We start from the raw sequence: 23,449 nt of genomic DNA, 5'->3' as shown, positions 1-23,449 counted from the left end.
TAAACAAAACCATATAACAAATCCCCCTTTTCTTGCAATTATTTTTTTCTATTTGGTTTGGTCATTTAAAAATTGTAAGCTGTCTACATCTCACAGAAATGTCAGCTATCATTACATTTGGCAACCTTGTGTAGTTTCATTAAAAGTCTATGCAGCTCTGACATTAAGCTTAGTATCAGATAAAAATGTGCTATTAAATTTGAAATTAATTACCAAATAGCACCAGCTTTTCATTGCAGCTAAACCAGGGCAAAGCCATCTAGAGTCTGGCCTCTATAACAACTTAGTAAGATCCTGAAGACCAACAACAAGGGATGAATGAGGCGAGAATGGCGAGCAAGGCATTTCCAGTGAAGTCAGCCAATGCCACAGGAATATCATGAAGTCCTTTGAAAAGTACAACACAAGCTAAAAATGAGCCTTATTCAGAACGATAAAGGTCTGTCTCATGGAGTTTTATCAAGCATTTCCAAATGAGTCAAGTCTACTGAATTTTTAATATATTAAAAAACCAAAAACCAACAATTTGAGTTGTTGTTTTCTAGTCTGAACATTTTACAGTATAGAGACAGTACACACTACTGTGACAATGAATAATAGCAAAAATATATATATACACGTAGACATATAACTTCTAGGGGGAAAAAAGTTTCAGTTATCTATATTGCTTCCCCTTAAACTAATCTCAGTTCCTGAAAAGGGGAATATGGTAGTTGGAAATCACACATTTTCAGAAAGCTGCTGCACAACAGTACCAACAACAACAACACAGTAAAGGACAACTATTTCCAATTGTAACTTCATATCCCCCTTTTGAAATAAGAGTAACACAATTGCCTAATGGAAACAACAAGTAAAGCCTGAGGATCTGCAGCTATTTCAAAAAGTTTCAGAGAAATACCAGAATTACAAATAAGAGGCTAAATAAGTTATTACAGCTACAAAGAAGTCCCTGGGGCCACAGAGTACTACAGTCTGAGAACATTATTGACATAGCAAATTTGTTGGCATTAATGGTGTTGGAAGTTTTCTTGATGGTGCTATATCTGATACCTGCAGCTTTCAGTATGTAGGATTTTGAGGTAGTACTTTCTACCTTCTCTGTGACTTAACCAATACAAGAGGTATGTCCAGTCTTTTCTTACAAAAGTCTCCAAAACAGAGTTTCTATAAGAACTTTAATTGTTACACACATATTTCTTACCATTGTTACTGTAGCTCCAGATTAATATTGTTCATGTTGCAAGATACTGGAGTAAGTTACTGGGTACTTTACGAGAACTCAAGCATCTCCTAATAGGTAAGCTAGTGCTCAAGAAAAGACCTTTCTCCTTCATTAATGCAAGAGAGAAATGCAAACCACAGCCAAATCTAATTAAGTAGTATTGTCTATTGACTAAAAGAAGAAGATTTTGGTCTTTAAAATTAAAGTTTTCTATCAACAATACCTTCTCAGGAAGTGAATAAGCACTTTCTGTTCAAATAAAACAGTTTACACAGAAAGGAAGGCTGGGTGGAAAAACTATCAAGCTCAAATATTAGGAGTTTTATAGACGATAACTTGAATAGCACGGATCAGCTAGAAACACTGCATTTTACAAGCAATCTCACAATTGCTTTTTTAACGCTTAAAACCACAGCAGTCACTATTATTTATGAAGAGTGCAAAAAAAAAGCACCCAAGAATGTCTCAAAACTTAAGTACCATGACTTTTACTTTGCTCACACATCCATCCATAATTCCTTTCCCTCCTATAAGATGGGCACACAGTATTTCCCAGTTCTGGTCCCAAAGGATGGTTAGATTAGCAGGACATCTCCTGCTGGCATCTAATTGAGACCCTGTACCACGGAGATCATCCACTTTTTAATACTTTTCAGTTCAGATGCCTTGAAACAATAGAATAACCACAGAAAAGTTAAAATAAACAGTATACAAAAAAAAAGAAATCAGGATCTCACTGCACTGTTGTCTGTAGCACCTATACTGTATCTCCTATAAATTGATGTAGTTGGTAAGAGACTCCTACAGGACATATGTAAAAGCTAAGCAAGACTAAACAGGCTTGACACCATCCCAAAAGGCAAGTTTTGTGACCCAGTTCCACATTCAGCTGCAGACACCACTGTACCAGCCACAGGTGACAGGGTGGCAAGGGGGGGACCAGCCACCTGGCACCAGGGAAGGGCTTGAGTTGCCATGAGAGTCATCCATGTAAAAAGTGGTGTTTTCTACATATAGCTGCAGTAGGCAAGAATGAACAGGGCAATATTTTAAGCTGACAAAAGACCCAAACTACCTCTAAACAGCTACCACCAAGCTCGATTTACTGGGGGAAAGGGAAAATGGGGAATAAAGCCAATGGGCTATAGAAAGCAGCCAAAATCTCATCAGGCTTCAAAAACCCTTAGGCTAATTAAAAATACCAAAAAAAGGATGAATGAGTTTGTCCTCTGCTACTCTGAAAATTGCTTCTGCACAAACAAGATGAAAAGATCTGCCTTGCAAGTATATCAAACAAAGAGTCCTCTGTAGTTGTTAGAGCCTCAGAACACACAGAGGATGAAAACGTCCTCCCAGCAAAGAGCCGACGCTTGGATGCACTTTCCAGTTCCAGGCAAACTAGATCATGTTAACAGAAAATGCAAATAAAGGTAGCTAAAAATGGTCTTTTTAGGGCATTTTCTCCAACAACATTGTTATCCTGGTGTTATTTGCTCCAAACAGGATCATTGAATAGGGGCTGTATGGAGACGGGCCACACCAAGCTAAACAGATTTGGCAGAAGAAGGTTAAGTTCATTAAAGACAGTAACAAACTCAGTCTGTAACACTGATTATAAAATGCAGCGAGGACTCAAAAATCAGTGTTAAAAAGAAGAAATTGTTCTGAAGAAATACACATAGGTGGTGCAAGTCTTCACTCTAGGCACTTTCTTGACTATGTGCTCCCTACGAGTTACACCGTGTACATATCCTGCCTATCATAGTGTAAAACTGTGAAGCCACTACAAATCCCTGTATCCCTGAAAGGGGTAAAAAACACCTAAGAAGGGGTTCTTTCCCATATGAGTTACTATTAATACTGAAAAAGGGATATAGACATGAACTTAGGTATCAGTAGTTCTAAGGAGTTGTAAGAAAGGAGCCGTTCAGGTGTATTTGTATCATCCTGCAATTTTTATGTATCTTAAGTTAATAGTAAACAAATGTAAATAGGCCTTTTCCTTGAGCAGGAAAAGGTTTCAGCATGAGAAATAGAAAAACTTTAAACTTATTACTAAAAGCCATCTAATGTATTATTCTGTGACCAAAGACCACTTCCAAAGATCCACCTAATACATACTTCTGAAATTACAACAGTAATTTCTTTTGAAAAGTTCTACAATGAACAGGAATATATTATATGATAATATGTAACGTCTACAAGTTAAGTATTTTCTGTTCTTGCATACAGAGGCAGAGAAAATCTTGATAACATCAAGATAAATAAAATATCATAGAAAGATGTAAGGATCTTAGAAGCTTCAGCAAATGCACTCACGCATTCAGGGATTGTCTACTTGAAACTTTTGAAATTTTAATTTGGATAGTGGGATTCTGCATTTTAAACAAGACACTGAGCCAGAATAACACACTCCACAGAAGAACTTACAGCAAATTGGATACATCGGTTAGGACACTCGATCTCTCCTTCCCAATGAACTTACCATCTCAGAATAAATTCATTCACACTCCTTAGAATTTCGACTGAAAATAAGAAGTGCACCACTTCAAATTGCTTTTCAATTGTCACTATAAAAATGGGTGCTGAACAGGGGTAAAGAGGCAAAACTCCCTCCATATGTTCTTTTATAGACAAGCATCTCCATAATGCCACTGCTAATAATCTCACAGTTGCTGATTTTTTTCTTGTGGGGTCGTGTACCAAACATTTCGGCCAGAAAACATTCAGCTAGGTCAAATCATGCCATAGAAATGGTCTCTTCCACCAAGTTGTTTAACAAGACAGGTTTTTAGGTTAAGCAGTATTGGAAAGATTCCCTGATAAGCTTTCCCATGAGAAATACAATGAAACTTGCAGATCTTTATTTGTAAAGATCAGTTACTAAAAATCCTGACATTTGATAGGAATGCCAAAAATACAGCTGTTCTCTTGTTATTTGATTATCTATATTCCCAGCTTGTGCAGGAATATATTTCAGTCCCAAAACAACCATGTGTCGTGCCAAACCCCACCAGAAAGGCAAGGCATGAAGTTGTCAATACTCATCGCCTATAATGAACATTCCGAACGTGGGATATCCTTACAGGCAGGAGCATCTACCAAAGCAAGTCTAACGCACAACGCATCATATCCCACTCGTTTAGGTTGTTCCCAGATTAACTAATCTGCTGTGATAAAATTCATGTTCAAAATCCAGAATGGAGAAATCAAAATTAAAATATGTATTAAGAAACTCAGGTCCACAATGTTTGCACAATAAACTGTACGTGTCACCTCCATCATTTGAGCTCCCTTGTCTTTAAAAGCATCTGTTAGCCAAGACCTTGCAGTGTTTGAAAGATTTAGTCTTGCCTTTTGAAGGCAAAAGGATGTAGTTTCCTTTCTATTTGTAAAGTAATAGCAAGAAAAACTAGGTCATGAAGTTACAGCAAATATGCTAAAATGCCCAAGTGTTCTTCCGTACCAAAATTCAAGAAAACACTGTAATGATACAGACGAAACTAAATCACAAGTGCTTGCTCCTGCAGCCTACTTCAGTACTAGCTCTGGAACATCAAAAAACCTCACCTCATTTGACACTCTTTAATGTAATTCAGCTAAACCCTGCCTTTCTCCTGACACCTAAAGAAATGAGCTGCTAACAACAGCTGAAATTAAGATTCCTATTCCTTAGCAAACAACTCCTGTGAAAAAAAGAAAAGAAAAATAAGTTAACTCACCAACTACGCTTACTCTTTTCCTTCTTCATTAAAGAGTTTTACATATAAAATGTGCTTGTTGATGGTTTGGTTTCAGGGTGGCTTTTTTTGATCTATGACCTTCCTTTGCAGCATGGTACAACACTGAAATAGTGCTTTTCCTCACTGTTTAAGTTGGAATATTATACCATCCAGATACAGACTATTTGGATAATTTTACAGAATAACATAGTAAGGAAGGAAAAATTTGTGAATCTAAATATACATATCTTAAACGATATAAGTGTTAGTTTATTACATCTGCAAATACTGCAGTCCATTAGTTGGCAAATGGTAGCAAATTTCTGCAACATTTACGATAACTGAGGATAGCAGTCAAAAATATGAAGGGATTATTCAAGTTCCCTGTTTGTCAATTTAAACTGCTAATGACAATAAGATGGTTTTAAGAGCAATTAATTTTGACACATTTCTTGGATTCCTTTCAAAACGATGCAAGAATAGTTAAAGTTGTTATGCATTCAATGGTTACCTCTTCCAGCTAAGTATTACAGCTATCTTAGTAAATGCATGTTTCCATTGTTGTTGTAAATACTACGAAATTCAGCTTTAAAATAACTTCTCATTTTAGCTAAGAAAGCAGGAAGTTACTAAACATTGCATGTTTCCACACTATAGCTACAAAATAAAGCCATAAAGACAGGCAGTATAGAATGATTTTTGTATCTACTTGTTTAAAACTGTTGCTTTTTTTAAAGATAGGCAGAGGCAAAGGCACTAGAATTTCGTTTTAATCTGGATGTATTCAGAGATTTTTCAAAATGCTACAGTAAAAAAACGTAAGAATTCAGTCTGGCAATAATCACACAGGCAAATTATGACAAAATGATGTTGCCATCTATTCACAAAATACTTCATTCGACCCACAACTTCACCACGTGCACAAGATGCTTCAAGATCACAGAACAAAGCTTATCTTCTTTTTAAAGGCACATTATCATTGGCATGTAAAACAGCACCAGCCTTCTTGGGCTAAGATATAACCTTCAAATATTGCATGCAGTAGAGATGAAAGACCCAAGTAAAGTCAAGCAGAACAAAGCATTTACCAAGGTGGAATTCTGCCAGCAGAGAGTTTTCCCTTCTGTCCTTCACACAACAATCTATTTGCAACTGAAACTGGATTCTTGATTCCTGAAAAGAAAAATTAGCAAGAAAATGGGAACAAAACATTAAAATATTTTTCCACGTAGCATTGTAGCATTCATTCTGGCAATGGAAGTCAGCTTCCTTTAATTCCTAAACCTTTGCCAATTCATTAAGAGACACCTTGTGGTGTTATGTTTCAATTTAATAAAAACTTCATCAGTTTTTCCTTCACATGTCCTATCAGTGGTGACAAGGCCTTCTAATGAACGCCTCCCACCCTCTGGTTTTTTGTTTGGTTGGCTGGATTTTTTTAAATCATATTGAAATATCAGGAGTGATCTCCTACCACAGAAATCTCAAATTAAATCTGTGGTATTCTATAGGCCAGAGATGTTTCCTGAACATTAATTTTTCAGGATGGAAAGAGCTTTCATTTGGATCTATCTGGCCAGAACAGGGATTATAGGATTCAGACTCAGTCTCTCATTTCCTCCTTCCCCATGCTTGGAAGCACACATTTCGTAACAAACAAGCCTTGAAACACTTAATTTTACTATTTATTTTAGATTTATATCTACATGAGGAAGTTATTACCATGGTTTAGAACTATTCTAGGATAAAGAACAAAGCTTGAAGTGTTGTCAGAAAAGCTATTCAATAGTAACAGTCAAGGCTGTTCAATGTACTTATGACAAAACCTCAACAATCCCTATTTGGGACTCTGTTTTGTACTGAAAGCTAAAACTAGATCAAAAAAAAAAGCACATTAGTTCTCAGATTAAATATATCCCATATGCAAAGGTATTTAGCCTTGTAACAGTATCACACAAAATAAATCCAAATGTAACTGCTTATGTGAGAGAATCATAGAATCAACACATCATGGATTCGATGATTCTATGAAAAGAAACTTTGATCAAATTAGGATTCTAAGGGAACAATTTAGCTAAGATACCAAAATATCATTTGGCCTTATGACTGATATACCAGTAGGTTCTTTGAGGAGACAGAGAACAAATACAAAGCTTAATTTAAATGCTTTCCCTTTTTTTTTCATAGTTGCATTTCGTTATAAAGCTGCTATTCTATAACACAAACCCATCTCAGCAAACTCACTCCCATTGTGAATACTCTATAGTATCATCCGTTTGTTCTGCATCAAAGGATGACCAGCGAACCAAGACCACGCTATGTTATGTAAAACAAATTAACACAAAATGGTGCTTCAGGGAGCAGGAACGACTCCCTTTTTTATTTTATAGGGGGCAGAATTGATTTATATGAGGCAATATTTACAATGTGCCCGCCACTCTGAAAAAGTAACAAAAGAGGACAAAATTATCTTTGCACTTAAACCAGTAGTTAGCTTTATAATACATAGTTAACGTACCACTCAGTGCTCCAACTGCTCCAAAATTTAATGACTTTCCATCCATTATACTGGCATCACATTCTATCTCACCCAGAAGGTTTAAGTTAGACCCCAATCCTGCATTTGTAAAAGGAGAATCCTAAAAACAAGAACAAAACACTATAAGGCCACATCCATAATAGACGAGATCAAAACTTTTGTGTAACTGATCTGATGACACTGATCTTGGTACAGCACACTTTCTTGTTCTAATAATTTAATCTTCCGTAACAAAACCAACAGTAATTGGAACAGGGCATCTCAAACTACTATAACAGATACCTTACACCCTCTATAGGGTGTGACATATCTCCAATGTAATAATGGGCTAATATAAAAACCAATCACCCAACAATATAAGATGATCATTTATATGCAAGCAAAAGCTTTATGACGCAAGTTCCTCCCTCCCCCAAAATTCACACTTCATGTGGGCCCTTACCTGTCAGTTTAAGTCACACCTAATAACCACTGCATAGACCACAGTCTACCTTAGAAACTCTTAAGTGTGATACAGCAGCAAACTGTCCCTTCAACATCCTAAGCCTATGATTCAGCTCTGCACACAGAAACTAAGAATCAGCATCAGTAATAATTCACTTTGTAAAATATCTATTTGATCATTAGCATAAGGACAGTCATCACTGTGATCTGGAAGCTTAACCAAGGCATATTTCATAGAAAGTATAGCACATTTAATAAACTAATTTACAACTAACTCCTCTTTGATAATCACCTTCCGTAGCTTTTTGCAAAGTCAAGGCTCACAAACAAGAAGCTTTACATGCTAGAATCAAACCCACCCATTTTTGCCCCCACCCCAATTCCATCAGAGCATCCCCATGACTTGAAAAACACCAAGTTTTTAAGTAGGGCAGTTCAGGACTCTCACTGGCAGTTCAATATAATTCCCTCTTTCTAGATGCAAGCACAAAACAGAGCACAGGGCAAAGAAAGAGAACAGCCAAACAGCAACATTTCAGAGGGATGCTGCTGGATTTCAGAGTTTATCTGTTTTTATTACAACCTGATATGACAAAGAAAATGGTTGTCTAGACCAAGTGTCAACATGTCAATGAAACTAGATGGTCATACTATTACAGTGTATGTAATATAAGCTGAATTAGTAAACAAATCTACTGGAAACAGCTCAAGGTTCTGTCTTAAATGTTAAATGAACCAGGGGTTTTTTGTACATACTAATTTGTAACAAACACAAGGAAACAAAAGAAAGAGAACACAGAAATGAAAAATTTGTCGATTAGCTTCCGTTAACTTCCAAATGAGCAACTAGTAAGTAAATTTAAAACCTGTTTTGCAAGATTTTCATTCTAATTTACAGATGTATTTGAAGTGTTCTTAATGTGTGAGTCACCAAAACGCTATCTTCCTGAAGAATCATGAATACATAATACATGATGAATACATAATCTTGAAACACTATACTATCTGTGTTCATTTTATACTACTCATCTTTACTATCTGCTTTTTGCTTCTGCATCCAAGAAGCAGCAAGAGATTTTATCCCATTTTATCGCACACCACAACAGATCTTCAGATTCACTGTGTACTTCATTGTGGTGTTCGACAGCTACGCCTCACAGCACATAAGGAAACTCAAAAAGATTTTAGGATAATGAAATATTTGCAGTTTAGTGCACAGGGAATGACTTTCCCTAAAAGGGAGTGGGGGGAAAAAGGGGGTGGAATATGATTTTTAAAAGGCTACTAAGATGATGGCAGAAGACTACAGAGCAGCCATTGGCTTAACTGACTTCATTCCTCCCCAGGCTCTACAACTATAAAGAAAACTAAATCAGTGAAGTTTAGAACAAAAGGATGATGGAAAAAAACTGAACACAAATGGTGAAAGGTACTTGGAGGACAAAGTAAAACCAGGAATGCATTAGGATGAACAATTCTTACTCTTAGTGCTGTCCAAGTTCCTTGGGTTATCAGAGCACATAGAGCTGGAAGCGGAGACAAATTTCTAACATTCTATTGCAAAAACATTCGCTCAGTGCGCTAGACTCAAAAGCATCAGCAAAGAGGAAAAACTTGGTGCTCTACAGATTTGTCACAGCCACAAAGCAAAGACAGCTGTTATCTTAAGACCAGATGTCATGGACAAATCAAGGGAGTAAGACGGGCCCATCAGAACAGAAGTTCTAGTAACATGGTCCAGAATCCTGCAGCCAAGACACAAAGCTCTCTATCGTCAGATAAACATAATAATCAAAAGAGGGTAGGCAAAAAATACAGGATACAGAGGGGCAGTAGTTCACTTTATTTCTAAAAATCTAGATGTGCTTGATGCTTTGGCATATCACCTTCACTGGCATAACATCAGGGATGCACCAAGATGGGGATGCACTCAGATCTCAAGACCAAGGAAATGCCACATGTCTCTCCATACAGAATATTTCTCAGCATAGTACAGAATATCGGACAAATAGAACTCTACACCAACAAAACTGTAGAAGCCTCTTTGGTGGTGTACCTCTTTCTAGAACACAGAAGGAATCTTATCACGACAATCAGTCACGATATGAGTTACTTCCTCAGCAAAAAGAGACCAAATTCCAAGTACCTGTTCAAAATTTCTGTGGACCTTTACAGTCTGAACTCAACTAAGAAGATGGTCTCAGAATTGCCAAGAGCAAGATGGTCTAACTCTGTCTTCACAGATCTGAAAGGTGATGTGGTAACAGCTTTAGACAATGGAGGAACTGGGTGTGAACACATTGAATTTCTGATACCTACCCGAGTGTCTCCAAGATGAGATAATAAGCCTTAGAAATGAGGCAGGGAAAAGCCCTCATGAAAAACGGAAACAGAAATTCACACCCACCTCTATGAATAGGCAAGGACCTGGAATACACCACATAAATACATCTCTCTTTGAAAACATGAATTTCTGCAAAGTCTGACCAAAAGATTTCAAGACTGATATACAAATGGAGGAATACAACTTATGAAAACTAAGGTGTATATTTAAATGAAAATTCAAAACATTCAAGGAATGAAGAAACATTATTAAACCAGAAGTGTACATGCTTTCAAAAGGGGAAAGAAAATAAACTGAGTTAACTGAAACAGTCTCTTCACACACTCGGACAGAAAAATGCAGTACTGCAAGCACTATTTTATATGACTGCCATAGGATGGGGAAAAACCCAGTCAAAGTATGTATGCAAGAAGAGGGAGAAAAGGAAAGGAGGAAAACATTTGTAATACAGAAAGTGTCTTCAGGAATATACTTCTAAATAAAAACCCAAGCAGAAATCAGCCTTTGTATTTCAAAGGAAACTGAGAAAAGACAAGAAAGCATATCAAGCAGGAACTTTGCATGAACAGCAAGCCCTACTACCATAGAAAAGAGGGAAAAGACAAACAAATGGCTATTCAAAGCATTTTCACAAAAGATAAGCTTTCAATTATGTGAAAAATACTAGAATACCTGGCAATTACTCCACTATTGAAGTTATCTCTAACTTACAACATAAACCTATCGCAAAGGAGGTAATTCAAAGCTTTAAGACATGAAACAAAAGTTTCATTTGCCCAAGTCAACTCATCTTGTAAAAACTCTCAAGCTATCAAGGGTATATTTTTTATTTTTAGAACCCTTTTTACTTCAGGATGTATTTATAAATGCTCTGGCAGGAAACACAGGCATGCTCAAGTCTCTAGCTGTGGTCAAAGTTGGAATGCTTGAAGAAGTTACTCAACACTGTAACACTAATAGTGCTGAATTACATCTAGGCACATAGTTAAACTGCTCTATTTTCAATATGCATTAAAGAACTTTCCATCCATCTTTGATATAGTTTTGGCCACGGTTTACCTGCAACTTTTAAAAGGCATTCAAAGTCATTTCTTTTTACGCACTGTAATTTTAAAATTTATTTTTTCTGAGGGAATTTAGTGACAAGAACTAGTAGCCTACAAGAATGAGTCACATCCCTTTCAATTAAACCCGCTAAGATTTTTTTAAAGAACACTTCTGCCACAGATTACTGTTGGCCACTCTGCTGCAAAACATCATAGTATTGCTTTTAATTAGCATTAACAACTTCCAGTTCATTACTCATTAAAAGTTCATCTATGGTGACCGCCTTAATACAAAGAGACTGCTGGTGCCGTGCTCCTCTTCTTTAAAGAGAAGTCCCTGGGACTCAGATTGTATATTGAAAAGTCTTCATTAGTACAAAATAAGCAAACAAACAAATAAAAAACAATTCAAGAAGAAACAAGTTCTTTCACTGCAAAATTTTGCTGACAGCCACACAAATCCACTGCTCCAGTATTTCAACAGGTTCAAAATATCTTTTGCATTGATCCACAACAATAAAAGAGTAAACTCTGCAGTTTCGGGAGCAAGGAGATCAAAACCCAAAATGTGACATCAGCTTCCCCATCAATCATATTAATTTCCAATTTACATGATGTTCCTAATTTCCAATTTACATTATGTTCCTAAAGAACATTCTACTCAAATCAGATTAAAAACCACAAGTGATCTACACAGTATTAATACACTACACTTCGAAAAAGTTCGAAATCTTCATCATTCTTTACAACAAACTTACATTTTTGTCTCCAGTACCTGAACAGAAGAGCTTCTAAAGTGCTCTATACGTCAAAGAAAAGCTTGAGATTGCACATTATCCTCATATCCAGCTAAAAATGCAATGTGTTTCTGTTGAAAACTGCAAGTTTTAAGGGAGCTTGTGGAGGGGGATCTCCTTCTCCCCCTAGAAAAGCTGCCCAAATCACATTATGTTTCAAGAGAAATTCAGACTTCATATGGTGGCTGATAGCAAGAGTGCAAAAAGAAACATGACTGCGATCATGTCTTTGTGGAAGCACCCAGTGTAAATGATGAGGGTTACGAAGCACCTTGTCTACACCCATTTTTTACCAAAAGCTGAAAGAAGTAACATGTTCATTTGTTCCTCTGCAATGACAAGAGTTCACAAACTGGAAAACATAACTGCCTTTAATCACCTTATCAAATTCAGCTGCTGCTTACGAAGGCCAACATGGTTATTTTAACAGTACTCTGGGTCAGCTGCTCTTGTTACTTTGCCAAGGAAATCTACCTTTTCTCTAGTTAACTATTAGCTGAATATTATCTTGATCACAGAATACTATTTAACTTGAGATTCATATAGTCCAACAAAGAAAGGCTGTTCTTTCTTCCCTTGGAGCCTGCAAAAATAAAACAGAAAACAGACAGCATACCACAAGCAAACTGTCAGCTTGCTCATAAAAGATCAAGAGCAAGTCTTGCGCCTCAACAACTCTTTGAAGTGATGCCTCTTGGATTAGCTGAAATTCTGTGTAATAAGAGTTGTGTAATTGAGTGGAACTGAGGAAAAAAAATCATCTTTTGTGACATTTCCATGAAAAGATATTTATGCCTTGCAAAGACTACAGATTTTTGGAACGCAGCATCAAAAGTCCTAGAGAACTGTGAAAGTGATTAAATATTTCTGATAAACTCACAACAGCGTGTTCTACATCAGCCAAAATATCAAGTAGTTTGCACAATGGAATCTGTTAACACATGTTATACAAACTTTTGTTGTTCTGTGTCTTAATCTGTATTACAGTGACACATGTAAACAAACACTGTTTTCATAGCGATTTTGGTATTTGCCAACGCAAAATGCCAAAGTACTTTAGGAAAAGTCACTATTTCTTCCTGCACAAACAAAAGGGTAGTGAGAACTCATTACAGAAACAGTCAACAAACAAACCTACATTTTTAACCATAACATTTTGTAATTGATGAGAAAAACTATTCTGTTGACTTGCCACATGCAGTTTCTGTTTTCCATAGAGCAACAGGAAAAAAATCATAATTAAAACAAAAGATGTAGCTCTAGAAATGGTAAGAGATGTCTGAAGGTGGTGTTCAGCATGAGATAATAGTAGACATAAACCTTTCAATATTTTGAAAGCTGACAGTTTAATACATTGGAATTTCTAATTCAAGATCCAAAAAACCTGCCACTACAAACCACACAATTTTCTGTTTTGAGCATACCTTTGATTTTTTCCTCAATGTAACTCCATAGCAACATCCTTTAATTTAGAAGAAGCCCAAATCCCATACCCTACATCCTTTATCCCAGTAACAGAAAGAACAACCCACAATTCAGAAGCTATATAAATCACTTAATGAGTAAATGAAAGCAAATAATTACATTAATGACAGCAGTATAACCTGAACAAAATAATAGTTAATCTTAAAAAGAAGAAAAAGGGAAAAAAATAGATTCTGTGCAGCAGTACACATGAAAATACTACCAAAGGAAATTATAAAACCAGAAAGTCAAATTATGGCAGGCACGACCAGAATAGTAGCAAGACAGATGAGGAGAAAAAGGTTGCTGATGGGAGTAATTTCATAAAAAGGTTTTTATTTTCATCTTAAAGCTGTAACTTCTTACACAGATGTCACTTCAGAGTATTGAAATCTACTAAATAAGTCTCTTGGAGATAAGAAAAACAAATAAAATCTTTACCCCAGGCACAGCTGCAAAGAGTTACATATAATAGCTGTTAAGCTTCTAAAATATGTTTTCTTCTGTGTAGAGCAGGAACATGATAAAAATAACAACATAAGGTAGATGAGGAGCGAACTGACACACAAAACAATCTTGTGGAGCAATAGCAGCCTCAGTTAGTTTATGGAAGTGCATTCTAAATAATTCTGTTAGAGATATACACATTAGAGTATAGATAGGTGAAAACAGAAGGTAAGCTAACACATGAAAGCATATTTGAACACTTCAATGCAGACCAAAAGTCCCGTTCAAAGCCTGCCTTACGCTAACCTTATCAAGTATGTAAATTAACACCTTCCCAACATATGTGTCGGCAAATCCACTGCTAATCCTCTCAGAACACCACCACAAATTCCAAAGCCAGCGAATTATTTTTACAGCGCAACACTTACCTTGGCTTCCTTCTTTATTAATAAAGCTGGAGAGGAAGAAGCAATTGCTCCTTACAGGAGAAGAGTAATACCCATTTCAGTCATTACTGCCATGAGGGATTAATGGACCTTGGACAATAACCAAACTGTCTCATCTATATCCCAGAAATTTTAGCTTTACTCTCTCCTACATTATTTCATAGGGACCCTTCATTAAAATTAGATGCTGTAAAAATTTGACCACTCCAAGACGGCACTTTTTCACAAACCGCTGCTTATCTCTTTATAATTAGCAGGACTCTCTATCTTAATTAACAAGTACCATTTTGAAATAAAGGCATTACTTGTCCTATTGTTCTCCGCACAGTTGTCGTGAAAATCAGAAAAAAGCGTTATCTTACACCGAAGTCACATTTCTCTGTCCAGCCTGCTTCTAGTCTCTTATCCCATCAGGGAGATCATACAGAAACAAAGTAAAAATGTCAGGAAAAAAGCCTTTGAGAATCACATTAATTTAAGCCCATAGCAGAAGTACATTGTGGGACAAACGAGAACTTAAAATTCCTACTTCATTTTCACATAGTCCTTTATTTGGATGGAGAGACAAGCACCCTTAAATTTATGTAATCACTTTTGTAGAATTAACCTGAAGAAGTGAAAAGAGTATGAGTAACACAACCCAAAGAAAGCTCAAGAGATACTCAGAGATAGTTATCTCAATGTAAATACTACATGAGAGTATCAGTAGAACTACTAAAGAGAAGACAAACTACATCTAAATTATTTGGATCATAATTTCAACAAATGAAACATAACCTAGTGTGAGATATTAATGCAGACAAAAGGAATGAAGACTTAGCCTAGATTTTCTACTTAACATATGTGACCAGTTGCATGATTTTTCCTCCTCCGTGTAAGAAACAGGGCCAGTGCAGTCTACCTGTAGCTGTTCCCTACAAAGTATTTGGTAAGTCTTTAATTACTGTATTTATTCTTCTGATAACACATGCCTAAGATGACAATCAAATTGCACCAACTAGACAACTTTTATTCAGATTGCATTTTTAGAAACTCCTTAAATACATTTACTCCAAAATACAGTGGATGAGCTTCCATGTCTGTACAGATTACTAAATATAAGATACAAAAATGGAAATCCCAGTAGATTTTATCATTTGAATTAATACCTTCCTACAGAAAAATCTGGCAATGTACTAGAGAGACATATTTACTACTAGTCAGAAATTCGTACCTCTAATTCTATAAGTGCTGCAGTCACTGCATCTGTTGCAAGAGCACCAGCCTGTAGCTTTTCAATTGCCTGCAAAACAGAGTTTTTTGTTGATGATTAGTGAATTCTGATCTTCTATGACTAATCCCTGCATTTTCCTAACCCTATACAAAACAAAATCTTCACCAAATTAGTTTAAAATGTAGGAGGACATAAAACCAAGAAGCACTGGAAACAGTCAGTATGCACCACGTAAGGGCAGACCTGAAGGCGTGATTTCACTACTTTGACATTGCGACGCTGCACTTGGTAGCACATTCCTGCATCGTCAAATTTATAGGAAAATACATTCTTATACCTGGTGTCCTCAAACACTTAATGTTTCAGTCAAGAAGTTTCTAATATTCCTTCCAAGATTCAACAAAAACCTCTAGTGCCACATACAGCAATTGTTATGAAGTTGAACAAAATCGATGAAGTAAGCTTATCTAAAAGGTAATACACAAAACCAAATCAAATAAGACAATGTTACAGTCAAACTATATATCCATTAAAAAAACCCCTGAATTTCTAGAGCCTAATGTTATTTTAGATCCATATTGGTCAAGAATTTACAGTCAAGTCTCTCAGGGAACCCCAAAAAAACAACTATGGCTGCATCTGCAGTTGCAAGACAAATCTGCAACTGTTTGTTCTTCATACAAGTTACTTATGTTGGCTACCTAGCTTAACGAACCAAACAGAATCTCAAATGAAGACTTTAAATTCAACAACAGCCTTTTTTTTTTTTTCACACATGCATAACTAATACACAACTTCAATGAACTAGTGTTATGTTTGGATGATTTTTGAAGCTTCTCATTACAAAATTAGATCGGTATTAAGATTGAGCAACAGAACTGTAAGATGAAGTGATATAATTATCAGAGGCCAACTCTGAGACTCTTCTAAAAAGGCTGCAAAGTTCCCCAGCTCCTCCCTGGAGAAAGCAAAATGCATTAAAATTTTTGGAGACAGGTCTTCAAGCTTCTCATTCCACACTTAATAGACAGGACTTGCCAGTTCCAAAACTAGAGTTCTTGGAGAAGATTAAAAAACCTAATAATTTCAATGGAAATTAAAATCTTGTCATTTCTCCCCTTCCAGCTTTGGGAAGAGGGTTTTGATTTTCTGTTTTGGTTTTCCTGTTTCTACCTCCTCTCCAATTAAGAAGTTAAGAGCTATCAAGGAGAACAGAATTCTAAAAATGCCTGTGTTCACAGAGCAACCTGCATGCTAGAGTTTAAATAAATTCCCAAAAGAGTGGACGTTGTTGAAAGAAAACCCCAGGTACTATATTTAGCTCCAGAAATCCAAGAGCTTTGGGAACGGTGCAGGAAGCTGTATAAATATTCCATGTAGGTACCAGTGTGACCTTCTTCTGTTCCCCCACCATTCCGTTGGTATCTGCTATTTGCCACCACTGATGAGAATGTTGCTGCAACTCATGGCAACGCACTCTCTTGACTCTGTATTTTAACTTTTGCTGCTTCATTTTTCCTCTAGAAACGCATACAGCCTAAATAAACCCAAACATGCCCGTTCATACTGAAGGGACAGCACTACCAAATGTATTTCTTCTGTAACACCACAAGACCGTAGAGCTGGTAAGACGTACCTTCTGACAGGCTCTTTTGCACACATGTTTGTATTCTTTAGCTTTGGATTCTGAATGATAACCTGCACCTACAATGAAGGCAAAAGGAAAAGAGATTATACTACCTATCAAACTACAGCCTGTAGTTTGCATAAAGATTTAAGATACAGCCAGAAACAGCCTTCCTTATATTGGATTACATTGGTAGTTCCTTTTTGTATCAATGATTGACAATTTTATGCATTCTAACGTTGATTCAAATACGCTCAGTAAAATACAGGATACAGAGCACGCATGCAGAAGCATACAGGTATAAATCTCAGCATCATACAATCTCTTCCTACAGACACTTTCCAAAAGATTGTAGTTTTCCCCACTACTGGAAGATTTCCAGCAGAGCTTTTTGTACTTATTGTCCATTACTGGGCAAAACCTTTGGTTTTAAGTCAAACTCCGATTTTTCTTCTACTAGGTTTTAATATTTTTCCCATTTTCAGTCTGTCTATCCTGTTGCATCTAACCCTTTTGCTCTATTTTACTGCTACTGCCCCCTGCTTCCATACTGTAAAGATTTATCAGTGCCCTCTATTAGATTAAATACAGCATCAGAAAAATAACAGACAAGACTAACATGCTGATATTCATACTCCACCTTCTTATGTTTTCCTGGTTTTTGAACCAGAAAAATATGCTCGTATTTATCTCCCCTTTCCTCACCTTTACAAATGTTAGCTTTGAGAAACTCTAATAAGTTTTAACACTACTAGTGAACGAAAAATTGATTTTCAACAAAATAACACAGTAAATACATATTGAAAAATTCTATTTGCTCTTAAAATAGAATACCAGGGTCTTCAAATTTCAACACAGAAAAAGTTCTTTGAGGAATTTTTCTTTGCCTTAAGGATTCTGTGTTTTTCTAAACCAAGTAGCATGTGGTTTTTCAAATACTTTAGGTGTCACCAGGCTACTTTGCTCAATTTCACCTCATGTCATCACACCTATGTTAAACCCAAATATACAGCCAGATATAAGCATCACTACTAATGTTTTCAAGACTAACAGCATTTGAGAATTTATGAACAAGACACACGTAGCACGTCATTTTTGTATCAAATCTGAGTGGGTGACCTCTTCATTACACGTGGAAAGAGTAACAGGTAATTCACTTAAATATGAACAAGATCGAAATTAGACTCGGAGGAAAACTTTAAAAGGGTAAAAAAAAAAGTCAAGTTCTGCAACAAACTGCCAAAGGAGGTTTCACAAAGTCTTAACTAGACTGTTCTTATGGACAAACTAGACACAATAACAGACAGTAATGCTCGATCTTTCCGTTGGGTAAGAAAATAGACTGAAAGATCACTCACATTGTGTAAATTTCCCAAGCTTAGCAGATAACTGCAGAATTTGACATTTTATAACCATATACACTATGGGATTTTGTTTGCGGTTTTCTTTGTCAAGGAGAAAAAAAGTACCATTCAGAATACTCAAAACCTACATTTTTATTAATAGTTTCCAAGGTCTTCTGACCCAATGCAACTTCCAATCTAACACTCCCAGATTTACATTCTAAGTTAACGTCACTTCATTAACATACTAGAATTCTAAGGCCAAGACAACATTTTAGTTGATACTTAATTTGTATATGGGTTATTTCCATTCCAGTTGTTACACATCTGCATCTTACCTGCATGGACAAGCACAAATCCCACTCGTTTCCCTCTTTGGGTTTGCTTTGTTGTGGACTCTTTGACCACCACTTTTACAGCTGTAACCTGAGACGATTTGGAAGGTAACACTTCTACTGAACTTATTCCCTTTTCCATGATCATACATAAGGATCACCATCTTCTACTGGAAAAGAGCATCCTTCCTTTCAAAAACAGACTCTGCAGAGGAGTCATCCTAAAAACAAAACACATGCATATGTTAGATGCTGATGTCCAAGAGACAAAGTTCATACAAATCAACTTCAGAAAGAATATTTGGAAGAGAGGTTTGAAACAAGGAGATTACGCCTCTTGAAAGACGGGCTTTCAGGTACTGCCTCTTCCCTACCTAACAGTATCAATAAGGCTTGGAATAATCCAAGTCCATGTTTTAAGTTGAAAGCAGTCTTTTCATTACAACTTCAGTTGAACCTAATCATCTTTCCAGACATTGTAGGGAACTGTTAATCTAAGGTCTGCCTATAATGGAGAAAATGCTGCTTTCCATGGTCTCCTTTTATTCAACAGTACAACTTATCTCTCCACCCATCACACTTAACTGGTTTATAATGTGATGATGCTCCACAGCCACAACCTTTATTTCTTAAAAAAGTCTTTCTCTGCTTGTATGGAAAGGCCTAAGCAGCACCGCAGTAGCACTGGCGAAAGCCAAATGTATCCATGGTTGAGTAGCCGAATCTCCTGTCCTCAAACCACATACTGGCATCCGCCTGTGTGATTTTGTGGCTACATTTTATGTAGGGATGTAGAATCTGTGCATTAACACAAATTCCATAGTCATATAAGAAGTTACAAACATGTGCTCCAGAGACTTGTAGCATGAGTTACACTTAAAAATCCCGTACCTATATTCTAGTATACGAAACAAAAAAGCTCTCAGGTTAAAGTATAGAATAATGCATTTCAGGAACCAGAAAACAAATTCACTGTATTTACTGCTCCTCTTATCCACAGCCTAACACACAACAATCCTGACACAATACCATTTCTCCAGTTCAGCAGATAAAATTAAAAACAGGGATGTTCCATATACTGAGTTAATTCAGGAAGCGAACAAGCTTTAATGCACAAATGGAGAGCACCTCTGTAACATATTATGATATTCCAATATGATAGATATCACTCCTACCACCTTCAAAGGGACGACTTGTGACCTAAGAATACTAATAAGTGAAGAGAAATGAAAAAAAAATGGGATGTTTAATACACAGAATTTAGACCACAGATTTTGCAAATGCTATATGGCTCACTCCAGTAATTAAATACCACTCAATTTAAACAACCAAAACCATGCAAATGACATTTAGCAAGATTCAGCACTGGCACAGAACAGACAAACTTGCTGGTTTACCACAACCATCTTTTCAATAATTAAAATTAGCCCAGCTTTCTAGGAAGTTGTTTATTTCTGCCCATTTATTTTCTGTGATGCTAAACATCTAGAGGTATCTTTGTATGTTTAGAAATTTCTATTTTAAAATTAAATATGAATTTTGGGGTAGAATTATAAATATATGTATTTGTACAAAATGAAAGACCACTGTGATGCACAGACTACAGAGAGAAAAAGCATTTATGGACTATATCAAATCATAATGGTCTCCTGTATAAACTTCAGAGCTAAAATTGAAGTCCTAATCACTGCATTTACTTTCTTTTTGCTAATAATAAAAATAATAATAATAACTAAAAGCTCCAGCAGCTATCAGTACAGGTCGTAAGAAGAAACACAGTCTGTTTGCTACAAAACCTGCTTTCCTACATACACCACACGGAATGTCATAGCAACAGAGGCACAACAAGGACTCAAGTAAAATGCTAGAGGAGCAAATAAGGAACACATATTCTTGCAAAATGGAAAAATAACGTGGTGGTAGGGAACGTCATAATGACGGTAGTTAAGTTGTTTTTCAAAGTGACAATACAGATGCCACTTTGAGCCCCAGAAATAACATAACTCCAGACTGAAGACTTTAATTAGGCCTTTACATGCATTTGGGTTTGAGGATGCATTTACTTTTACTAGGCAATGTATAGTCAATCTATCTCAATACATTTCTTCAGTTTATAACACTTCTTGCACATCAACTCAATACTGTCAAACCCCCTCCATCTCAAGCTATTCTACAAATCCTTTCAAGTTTCATTCACAAACCTGCTGCTTCCACTTTCTAAGCTCCCAGTGGACCCAACCTTTCCCTTTTCAGCTTCTTCTAGTATTTACCTGTTTTCTTCACTGCCTGTCACACATTCATCCCTTCTGATCACATCCCTCCTTGTTACACAGGTCAGTGTTCTACATCTGTACAGCTACAGCAATGGGGAAGGAATATATTCTAGTTTGACTCTGCAGAATATGAACCACAATTTTACCAAAGTAGCCCAAAAGCACTTATTGCAATGAAAAAGTAATGTTGAAATCCTACACACGCACACAGAAAAATGTAAATAATTTGAGCGTCACACCCAGTGTAGAAGGTGTTATTCAGACTTTCCACGCACTTGCCATGGACACTATGGCTATTTTAGCAGCCATGAGGTGACCCTCATCACTCCCCACAGACTCAAAGCTCTGCCTAACACACCCTGCACTGAACACAGCCCTACAGAGCAAACCCAAACGTGCCAGAGGGACAAAGGAAGAGACGCACGTATCGACATCTCTACCGCGATTCTGGCAATATGGAAAAGTTTCTTTTTAAGAGCTTTGGGGTGTTACAGTATGAGGCCAAGGGCTGGAGGATGAAGAGCAACAGGGTGAGGAAAGTGCTCAACCCCCTGAGTGAGCAGCCCAGTCCTTGCAAGGGAATCTTCTGACAACTGAGAGGGAACAAGAGCAACTGAGAATCATGGTTAGGTTTGGAAGGGACCTCTGGAGATGATCCAGTCCAACCCACCTGCTAAAGCAGGTTCACCAGAGCAGATCACACAGGAATGTGTCCAGGTGGGTTTGAATGTCTCCAGAGAAGGAGATTCCACAGCCTCTCTGGGCAGCCTGTTCCAGGGCTCTGGCACCTCAAAGTAAAGAAGTTTCTCCTCATATTCAGATGGAAGCTCCTGTGCTTCAGTCTGTCCCTGTTGCCCCTCATCCTGTCGTTGGGCACCACTGAAAGGAGTCTGGTCCATCCTCTTGACACCCACCCTTGAGATATTTATAAGCATTGATGAGATCCCCTCTCAGCTTCTCTTCCCCAGGCTGGACAGCCCCAGCTCTCGCAGTGTCTCCTCAGAACAAAGATGCTCCAGACCCCTCATCCTCTGTGTGGGTCTCACCTGGACTCCCTCCAGTAACTCCTCACGCTTCCTAAATCGGGGAGCCCAGAACTGGACACAGCTCTCCAAGAAGCTGACGAGGAAGGAGCCATCGGCAGCCGCGAACCGAAAGTAGAAAACAAACTTTTGGTTTTTGGGGAAAAAAAAAAAGCACCACCACAAACAAGCGCTCGGCGAGGCCGGACCAGGGCCGGGCGGCCCCTCTCCGGCAGGAACCAGCGCACGGGCGGGAAAGGCGGGGGCGGCCGCAGGGCGGGAAGAGGCCGCCGCCCGGCGCCCCTCAGCCCGTCACCCCCTCAGGGAGCTCCCGCCGTCGCCATGGCAACGCCCGGGGGCGGGGCCGCAGCGGAGGGGGTGACGTCACCCAGGAGAGGCCCCACCGGCGGAGCGCGGGAGCCCGCGCGGCCGCCTCGCGGCGCGGCCGTTACGCCCCATGGCCGCCCCCGCAGCCCCGGGCGGAGTGGGAAGATAGGCGAGGTGGGGGAGGCCGGGTCGGGGAGAGGCGGGGAGCGGCGGGCTGAGGCGGGGCAGGGCGGAACCAGGCGCGCAGCACTCACCCTCCGCCGCCGCCAGCTCCGCGCACACCCGGAACAGCCCGCCCGCCCGTTGCCTCGGTGAAGATGAGGCGTCCCGCCCTTCGCCTCCCTCCCATTGGGCGAGACCAGTCAGGCGACCGGAAGTAGCGTCACGCCGATTGGCGGTTCGGGAGGCGAATGCTGTGCCAATGGCGGCAGTGGGAGGACAGAGCGTCCCCGCGCCCCCGTCAGGCCGGGCGGACCGAGCCGGGTCCCGGGGCCGCTCGTCGCCTGTTGGGGCGACCACTGAGCTGGCAGGTTACGAAGCGACAGAGCGGCCGGCGATGCGCGCTTGCGAACCGGAAAGCAAATCGTGTCTTGGGCTGCACCACAAGCTGCGTGTGCAGCAGGTGGACGGAGGGATCGCGCTCTGTGCTGAGCCCTGGGCTGTGGTTCCGCAGCACAGAACAGACAGGGACCTGTTGGAGAGGGGCCAGAGGAGCCACAGAAGTGATCAGAGGCTGGAACAGCTCTGCTCTGAACAAAATAAACTTCACTTATTACAAATAGGCATTTTTTCACCATACTCCAGTCAGAAAACCTTCACACCAGTTGCCTGTTTG

General features: G+C 38.4%; 1 protein-coding gene across 1 annotated transcript in view; it reads right to left on the bottom strand.

Annotated features, from left to right (window-relative positions):
- Positions 1-22,904, bottom strand: part of TASP1 (taspase 1) — a 77,592-nt gene extending 54,688 nt beyond the window's left edge. The window contains exons 1-6 of the mRNA XM_080341728.1: positions 22,869-22,904; positions 18,996-19,213; positions 17,324-17,391; positions 15,688-15,756; positions 7,466-7,586; positions 6,036-6,120 (exon numbers count right to left, since the gene is read on the bottom strand). Of these exons, the coding sequence (XP_080197854.1) occupies positions 6,036-6,120; positions 7,466-7,586; positions 15,688-15,756; positions 17,324-17,391; positions 18,996-19,140 (488 nt within the window). The 5' untranslated portion in view covers positions 19,141-19,213; positions 22,869-22,904. The remainder of the gene's footprint in view (positions 1-6,035; positions 6,121-7,465; positions 7,587-15,687; positions 15,757-17,323; positions 17,392-18,995; positions 19,214-22,868) is intronic.
- Between the last annotated feature and the right edge of the window lie 545 nt (positions 22,905-23,449).

Source organism: Nesoenas mayeri (genome assembly GCF_963082525.1).
Source record: "Nesoenas mayeri genome assembly, chromosome: 3".
NCBI lineage: Eukaryota > Metazoa > Chordata > Aves > Columbiformes > Columbidae > Nesoenas > Nesoenas mayeri.
This window is presented reverse-complemented; position numbering and strand designations above follow the sequence as displayed.